Source organism: Chiloscyllium plagiosum, chromosome 6 (genome assembly GCF_004010195.1).
Source record: "Chiloscyllium plagiosum isolate BGI_BamShark_2017 chromosome 6, ASM401019v2, whole genome shotgun sequence".
Lineage (NCBI taxonomy): Eukaryota > Metazoa > Chordata > Chondrichthyes > Orectolobiformes > Hemiscylliidae > Chiloscyllium > Chiloscyllium plagiosum.
This window is the reverse complement of record NC_057715.1, coordinates 117,848,289-117,856,982: the sequence shown is the minus strand read 5'-3', so window position 1 is coordinate 117,856,982 and position 8,694 is coordinate 117,848,289. Positions and strand designations below refer to the sequence as shown.

General features: G+C 48.9%; 1 protein-coding gene across 1 annotated transcript in view; it reads left to right on the top strand.

The window, feature by feature from the left end:
* Window positions 1-8,694, top strand: part of slc6a7 (solute carrier family 6 member 7) — a 66,295-nt gene that overhangs the window by 48,867 nt on the left and 8,734 nt on the right. The window contains exons 8-10 of the mRNA XM_043692730.1: window positions 1,582-1,685; window positions 2,256-2,380; window positions 4,598-4,710. Of these exons, the coding sequence (XP_043548665.1) occupies window positions 1,582-1,685; window positions 2,256-2,380; window positions 4,598-4,710 (342 nt within the window). The remainder of the gene's footprint in view (window positions 1-1,581; window positions 1,686-2,255; window positions 2,381-4,597; window positions 4,711-8,694) is intronic.

Sequence of the window (8,694 nt, the reverse complement as noted above, 5' to 3'; positions counted from 1 at the left end):
AATTGCGGGGGTATCCGTTTTTGGCGAATACATTGTATAGGTGTTCCTCTTCCTCTTTTTGCAGTTCTGGTGTGCTGCAGTGTGTTGTGGCCCTTTTGAACAGTGTCTTGATGCAACTTCTTTTGTGTGTGTTGGGGTGGTTGTTTTCGTAGTTCAGGACTTGGTCTGTGTGTGTGGCTTTCCTGTATACCTTCTGTACCAGCTGGAACTGACAACCGGAAGCGGCAGATTCAAATCACTATAAATGCCGGAGGAAACATCACAGAAGCGCTTCACAGGAGGCTCCCAAGCACTGAGGATGTCACCCAGATAGGGGACGAAACGTCTGCAACACAAATTCCCACCTCAGCGAACAGAACCACAACAACGAGCGCCCGAGCTACAAATCTTCTCCCAAACTCTGAATAAAGTCATGGTTGATCTGACTTTATGTAAAATTCTCATTTCCTCATGCCCCTTGCTGAACAGTTATCTGTCCTCTTCTACCTTAAAAATATTCAAAGGCTCAGTTTCCACCACATTTTTCAGGGCAAGCTCTAAACACTCACAACATGCTGAGAGAATAAATGTTTCCTCATCTCTGTTTTAAATGGGAGTGCCCTTGTATTTAAGCTATGGCCCCCAGCTCCAGATTCTCTCACAAGAGGAAACATTCTTCCCATATTCATCCGGTCAGGTCTCCTCAGGATCAGATGTGTTTCAATTCACTCACCGCCGACTGTTCGAAACTCCAGTGGGTACAACCCAAGCCTGCCTGATTGTTCCTCATAGGACAACCCACCCATCAGTTTGGTAAAGGTCTCTGACCAACCTCTAATGCATTGACATCCTTCCATCCACACAGTGAGCAGGACTGTACTCAATACTCCAGTTGTGGTCTCAGCACCACGTTGTCTCACTGCATTACTGAAAGGAAACTATAGGGAAAAGTGAACGAAGGTCAGTCAAAACGTTTTGAATTAAGGAGGATCTCAAAGGAGGGGAGAGACTGGAGAGTCATAGAGATGTACAGCATGAAAATAGATCCTTCAGTCCACCTTGTCCATGCCGACCAGTTATCCCAACCCAATCTAGTCCCATTTGCCAGCACCCGGCCCATACCCCTCCAAACCCATCCTATTCATATACCCATCCAAATGCCTCTTAAATGTTGCAATTATACCAGCCTCCACCACTTCCTCTGGCAGCTCATTCCATACACGCTCAAATCCTCCAACCCTGGCAACATCCTTGTGAATCTTTTCTGAACCCTTTCAAGTTTAACAATGTACCTTCAGTAATTGGTCTTCAGGTTTGGGGTAGTTTTTATTTGCAATGAGGGAATATTGTCAGGGGCAGGGTTTGTGCACTGTGGCCTGAATTGCCGATCCAGATGCCACCAATCAGAGCGCACTGTGGTGAGTGGGTGGGATCTGACCATCCAGAGATAGCCTCCTGTTCCTGACGCCCTAACACCAAGCCCCTGGCACTGCTGACCGTTCACAAGTATCCAGTCAGGGAAGTTTTACCAGTAACCTTCAGTCTCAGGGCTTCCATGATACAGCAGAACGCTCACAAACATGTTTTCACCTTTTATCCGAGGTGTGGAATGATGCTGCATCCCAGATATTCTACTCCCTGGGGATCGGTTTTGGAGGATTGCTGTCAATGGCATCTTACAACAAGTTTGACAACAACATTGTCAGGTAATAATGATGATACAGACTGGTTACAGCAGTTACATCACGCTCTCTCTACCTCGTCCCCATTAACCACGACATGGGGTCTAACTCGATGTGTTTGTTGATAGAGTTCCGGTTGAAGTGCCATGCTTCTAGGAATTCTCGTGCGTGTCTCTGTTTGGCTTGTCCTAAGGTGGATGTGTTGTCCCAGTCAAAGTCCTGTATGTGAGGATAGTAGTGAGGGAGGGTCATGTCTTTTTGTGGCTAGTTGATGTTCGTGTATCCTGGTGACTAGATTTCTGCCTGTTTGTAGTCTTTGTTACAATCCTTGCACAGTATTTTGTAAATGACATTAGTTTTGTTTGTTGCCTACATCCAGATTGTCAGATTGTGGCCTGTGGAATCTTGCTGTGCACAATGGGATGTCTACCCTTCAAATATAACCTTTACTACTGTAAAGTACTCTGATGCAATGAGGATGTGAAAATGCAACTAATTCCTTCCCTGAGACTGTTGTCTGTTGTTAATGTAGGGATACGGTCCCTGCAGCATTCAGAAACTGCAGGCATTTCTAACTGATCCTTTATCTCCCAGGGACACCCTGATCATAGTGACCGGCAACTGTGTCACCAGCTTCTTCGCAGGATTTGCCATTTTCTCCATCCTGGGTCACATGGCCTGGAGGAAAGGTGTGGCAGTGGGAGACGTAGCGGATTCCGGTAAGGCTAGTGATTAACAGCGATCAGAAACCTTCAGGAAGTCCCTCAGTACAGTAGGTCTTACTCGGGGCTTCCCTCTCAACAGCATTCCAACATCACGGGACCGGGAACAAATCCCTCTGCACTGTCCCCCCCAGCAACCAAACACTCCCGGAACAGGCACAGCACGGTAAAGCTCCCTCTACACTGTCCCCCCAGCAACCAAACACTCCCAGAACAGGGATTACACAGGGTTTGATTGAGAGGAAAGCTCTCTCTACACTCTCCCTCTCGAACATTCCTGGGACAGGGACTGCACAGGGTTTGATTGAGAGGAAAGGTTCCTCCCGGAAGAACCAACAATGACCAAGGTGAATCAATTAGTTAAAGAAGGGCAAGTGAAAGCAGAGATTGATAGCCTCACTAGTCTGACAGAAACCATGGGGGCTAGTGTTCAAACCTATCACTTGAGGCACAATGGGAGACCCACTGTCTCAATCTGACTGGCTGGACCTAATACATTCTGCTTTCTGGTAGAGAAATTTTGTTTGACATATCTGTTGGTGCTTTTCAGAGTAATTTGTAGGTGCAATAAGGGGATTTGGTGAATGGGGGGCTAATCACATCGCGCTATAGAGCCCTGCAGCACAGAGACTGGCCTTTTCGCCCAAACTGGTCCACCCACTCTAACCCCAATGCCCTGCACTTGGCCCAAATCCTTCTAAACCTTTCATCTCCATGTATTTATCCAAGTGCCTTTAAAATGTTGTTAATGTACCCGCCTCACTGGCAGCTCATTCCATATGTGCACCGCCCTCTGTGTAAAAACATTGCCCCTCAGGTTTTATTCTTTCCCCTCTAACCTTTAACTGATGCCCTCTAGTCCCCGATTCCCTCACCCTGGGAAACAGACTGAGTGCCTTTTGAAAATAAATACTCAATAAGCCGCAGAAAAGAGTCACGATAAACTGGACGTTCTAGTTTTAGGGAACAATTACTCCCAAATTACCTTCAGTCTCTCTTCCTACGTTCAAGGTGATGAGACCAGCAGAAATAGGGACAGGAGGAGGCCGTTCGGCCCCTCAAGCCTGCTCTGCTATTCAATAGGATCACAGCCAATCCCACATTCCTCACATCCACTTTCCTGTCCATTCCCTGTAACCCTGAAATCCCCGACTGATCAAGAATCTCTCTCAGCCTTAAATATCCACACGGACTCTGCCCCCACAGCTCTCTCTGTGACGAGGAGTTCCAAAGACTCACAACCGTCTGAGAGAAGGAATTCCTCCCCATCTCAGTCTGAAATTGGTGCCCCTTTACACCGAGACGGTGTCCTCTGGTCCTAGACTCTCCCATGAGGGGAAACATCCTCTCAGCATTGACCCACTCAAGCCCCGACCAAATACGGTATGTTTCAATATGTTTCAAAGATCAAGTTCAAATAAATGATTATTTAAATAAACGAGTTATTCTCTCGTTCTGAATTGGGCTCCAACACATTCCCCGATCTATTTCTGACCTTTCATAGCGACTCCAGCACATAGCACACAGTTTCTGCCCAGTTTGTTGGTGGAGTTTTGTCTGGGTGACATGGACATTACTGACAAGGCTACTGTTTTGTTGTCTATTCCTAACTGTCTTTGAACTGACTGGCTCGCTAGGCCATTTCAGACGGCAATTAGAGACAATAACATTGCTGTGAGCCTGGAGTCACATGTAGACCTACCCTAAAGGACATTGGTGAAGCAGATGGGTGAACAAGGTCTATGTTTCTCACACCCACTGTATCCAGCCACCTTCACTAATCTGACCACATTGTGTGTGTCTTGTATCAAGTGGGGTCGGTTTAGTTTGATCTTCTCACCAACTGCTTCCTTGTTTCCTGGAATTCCTGCAGCCTCTCACTGTGTTGGAAAGGGTTTCCAATCCTGTCGTTCCATTCGGATCTGGTTTGGCTGCTTCTCAGTTTCACAGGGACCTCTCTCAAATGAAATTGCTGTAACTCTCCTCAATCTGACAAACCTTGTGGGTGAGGGACAGCTTTCAGAGAGAATGATAATAAGCTGCCGTTTTCCTGTTGGGGATAGACTGGAAAATGTACTAACCTAGTTCTCTCAAGTTTGGGAGGATTGGGGGGGGACGGACAAAGGATCTTGTGGAATATAAACATCAGCCTGGCCTGGTTGGTCATGTGACCCCTTTCTATTCACCATGTGACTTGTCGTCTGTTCACTGTAGGTCCAGGGTTGGCATTCGTTGCTTACCCAGAAGCCTTAGCACTGCTGCCTGGTTCGTTTATTTGGTCAATCCTGTTTTTCCTGATGCTCTTCACCCTGGGGATCGATACACTGGTAACTATGGCCCTCAGCACTGGCTAGGACAGTGCACACTACACCCAAATGCCAATATTGGGGTACAACCTGCCTGCCCAGTCACAGAGTTTGCAATTTGGGGCACCATGGTAACTGTTTTATGGCATAGGGAGTCATGGTAACTGATGGGTTGGCCAAGGAAGTCTCACTCATCTAATCATACGTCGCTCCAGGGTTTAGACAGGAGTTGGATGAATGGGGGTTGGTGGGGATGGCGGTTGGTGGGGATGGCGGTTGGTGGGGATGGCGGTTGGTGGGGATGGCGGTTGGTGGGGATGGCGGTTGGTGGGGATGGCGGTTGGTGGGGATGGCGGTTGGTGGGGATGGCGGTTGGTGGGGATGGCGGTTGGTGGGGATGGCGGTTGGTGGGGATGGCGGTTGGTGGGGATGGCGGTTGGTGGGGATGGCGGTTGGTGGGGATGGCGGTTGGTGGGGATGGCGGTTGGTGGGGATGGCGGTTGGTGGGGATGGCGGTTGGTGGGGATGGCGGTTGGTGGGGATGGCGGTTGGTGGGGATGGCGGTTGGTGGGGATGGCGGTTGGTGGGGATGGCGGTTGGTGGGGATGGCGGTTGGTGGGGATGGCGGTTGGTGGGGATGGCGGTTGGTGGGGATGGCGGTTGGTGGGGATGGCGGTTGGTGGGGATGGCGGTTGGTGGGGATGGCGGTTGGTGGGGATGGCGGTTGGTGGGGATGGCGGTTGGTGGGGATGGCGGTTGGTGGGGATGGCGGTTGGTGGGGATGGCGGTTGGTGGGGATGGCGGTTGGTGGGGATGGCGGTTGGTGGGGATGGCGGTTGGTGGGGATGTGGGGATGGGGTTGGGTGGATGAGGGTTGGGTGGATGTGCATTGAGCAATGGAATGAGGGTTGGGTAGATGGATATTGGGTGGGATGGAGATTGTGGGGAGGGCAAGCTGTGCTAGAACATTCTGTCTCAAACACTCCTGGTCTTTCCAGCTGGGTTGTTGGATATAAACGAGGGACAGGAATTGATTTATCCCCCTCCACATCCCAGTGGACTCTGTCTTTTTTTAAAATTGTGTTCTTCTTGATGTGGGCCTCATTGTCTAGACCGCATTTGGCCAAGCCATGTCACAGTGGCTCAGTGGTTAGCACTGTTGCCTCACAGCGCCAGAGACCCAGGTTCAATTCCCGCCGCAGGCGACTGACTGTGTGGAGTTTGCACGTTCTCCCCGTGTCCGCGTGGGTTTCCTCCGGGTGCTCCGGTTTCCTCCCACAGTCCAAAGATGTGCAGGGTCAGGTGAACTGGCTATGGGGAAATGCAGGGTTATGGGGTAGGGTAGGTTGATGAGATGCTCTTTTGGATGGATACATGAATAGGAAAGGTTTGGAGGGATATGGGCCAGGAGCAGGCAGGTGAAACTAGTTTAGTTTGGGAAAATGGTCAGCATGAAAATGTGTTGCTGGAAAAGCGCAGCAGGTCAGGCAGCATCCAAGGAACAGGAGAATCGACGTTTCGGGCATAAGCCCTCCTGAAGAAGGGCTTATGCCCAAAACGTCGATTCTCCTGCTCCTTGGATGCTGCCTGACCTGCTGCGCTTTTCCAGCAACACATTTTCAGCTCTGATCTCCAGCATCTGCAGCCCTCACTTTCTCTCAAACATGGTCAGCATGGACTGGTTGGGCCGAAGGGTCTGTTTCCGGTCTGTCTAACTCTATGACCGTGCCAACAACTACTCCAGAGCAGCCCAAGATTAAGAGATCAGACATAGGAGCAGAAATTAGGCCATTCAGCCCATCAAGTCGCTCTGCCATTCAATCATAGCTGATAAGCTTCTCAACTCCATTCTTCTGCTTTCTCCCCATATCCCCTTGATCCCTTTGATACCCAAGAACCTATCTATCTGAGTCTTAAATACACTCAATGACCTGCCTCCGCAGCCTTCTGTGGCAATGAGTTCCACAGGTTCACCACTCTCTGGCTGAAGAAGTTTCTCCTCATCTCTGTTCTAAAAGGTCTTCCCTTTACTCTAAGGCTGTGCCCTCGGGTCCTAGTCTCTCCTACCGATGGAAACACCTTCCCAACATTCACTCTGTCCAGGCCGTTCAGTTTCAATTACATCCCACCACCCATCCTTCTAAACTCCATCGAGTATACACCCAGAGTCCTCAAACGTTCCTCATGTGTTAAGCTTTTCATTCCTGGGACTATTCTTGTGAACTTCCTCTGAACACGCTCCAGGGCCAGTACATCCTTCCTGAGATATGGGGCCCAAAACTACGTGCAATATGCCAAAAGTGGTCTGACCATTGGCACTCCCACTGTGAATGAGGAATTGCTTCCTGACGTTACCCTGAACAGCCTGGTTGGATTTGAAGATTCAGAACGCATGGTGGCTCAGTGGTTAGCACTGCTGCCTCACAGCGCCAGAGACCCGGGTTCAATTCCCGCCTCAGGCGACTGACTGTGTGGAGTTTGCACATTCTCCCCGTGTCTGCGTGGGTTTCCTCCGGGTGCTCCGGTCTCCTCCCACAGTCCAAAAATGTGCAGGTCAGGTGAACAAGCCATGGGAAACTGCCTGTAGTGTTGGGTGAAGGGGTAAATGTAGGGGAATGGGTCTGGGTGGGTTACTCTTCGGAGGGTCGGTGTGGACTTGTTGGGCTGAAGGGCCTGTTTCCAGACTGTAGGGAATCTAAGAACCTTGGCAACCCCTCCCCCACCCCCACCATCCGGAGAAAATGTTTTCTGTCGAACAACCCTATAAAACCCTTTAATCATTCTTAAACCTCTCAAAGAGATCACCCCTTCATCTTCCTAAATTCAAATAAATGCCAGTCCAACCTGTGCACCCAATGTGATAAATATGTCACACTGTTATAGTATAATTTCAATTAGTCATCAACTTCACAGCAACTACGGAGTGGCATGGAGGCACAGTGGTTAGCACTGCTGCCTCACACACCAGGGACCCGGTTCGGTTCCAGCCTCGGTCGACTATGTGGAGTTTGCACGTTCTCCCGTGTCTGCGTGGGTTTCCTCCGGGTGCTCCGGTTTCCTCCCACAGTCCAAAGATGTGCAGGTCAGGGTGAGTTGCCCATGGGAAATTGCCCGTAGTGTGCAGGCTAGGTGGGTTACCCACAGGAAGTGCAAGGTAATAGGGTAGGAGGGTGGATCTAGATGGGATGCTCTTCAGAGGGTCAGTGTTGACTTAATGGGCTGAATGGCCTGTTTCTACACTGTGAGGATTCTATGGTTTATTATAAATGTGTTTCTCAGGAGTTCAGCTGATGTTGCAGGTCTGATTCAAAATGAAAGTATCTAATTGGAGGTTGAAGTTTACATTTTCTGTAATTTTGAAATTACTCACTTCATAAAAACAATAATTGCTGGAGAAACTCAGCAGGTGTAGCAGGATCTGCAGAGAGAAAACAGAGTTAACATCTGAAGTCTAATGAGAGGACTTGAAATATTAACTCAGTTTCTCTCTTCACAAATGCTGCCAGAGCCGTGGAGTTTCTTGACCATTCCCAGTTTTATTTAAGATTTCCAGAATCCACAGTAAGTTTTTTAATCCTGGTGAGTGAGGAGGGTGCTGTAATACTGGCCTTGGCCATCAGGTGGCGGCAGCACTCCACATTCAATCTGGAACTGAGTCAATTGTGGTTTTCACAATTAAGACAAGAAGATGGTTTCAATTTATTAAATTAAAAATCTCACACATCACCAGGTTATAGTCCAACAGGTTTACTTGGAAGTACCAGCTTTCGGAGCGACGCTCCTTCATCAGGTGAATGTCAGGAGTTTTAATTTATAGAATGGAGGCAAACCAACCATTTCATTCAAAGTGAGATAGTCCTGGGCCAATAACTTGCACAAAAATGAGTTAAGTTTAAATAAGGGCTCCTTCATCAGGTGAATGTCAGGAGTTTTAATTTATGGAATGGAGGCAAACCAACCATTTCATTCAAAGTGAGATAGTCCTGGGCCAATAACTTGCACAAA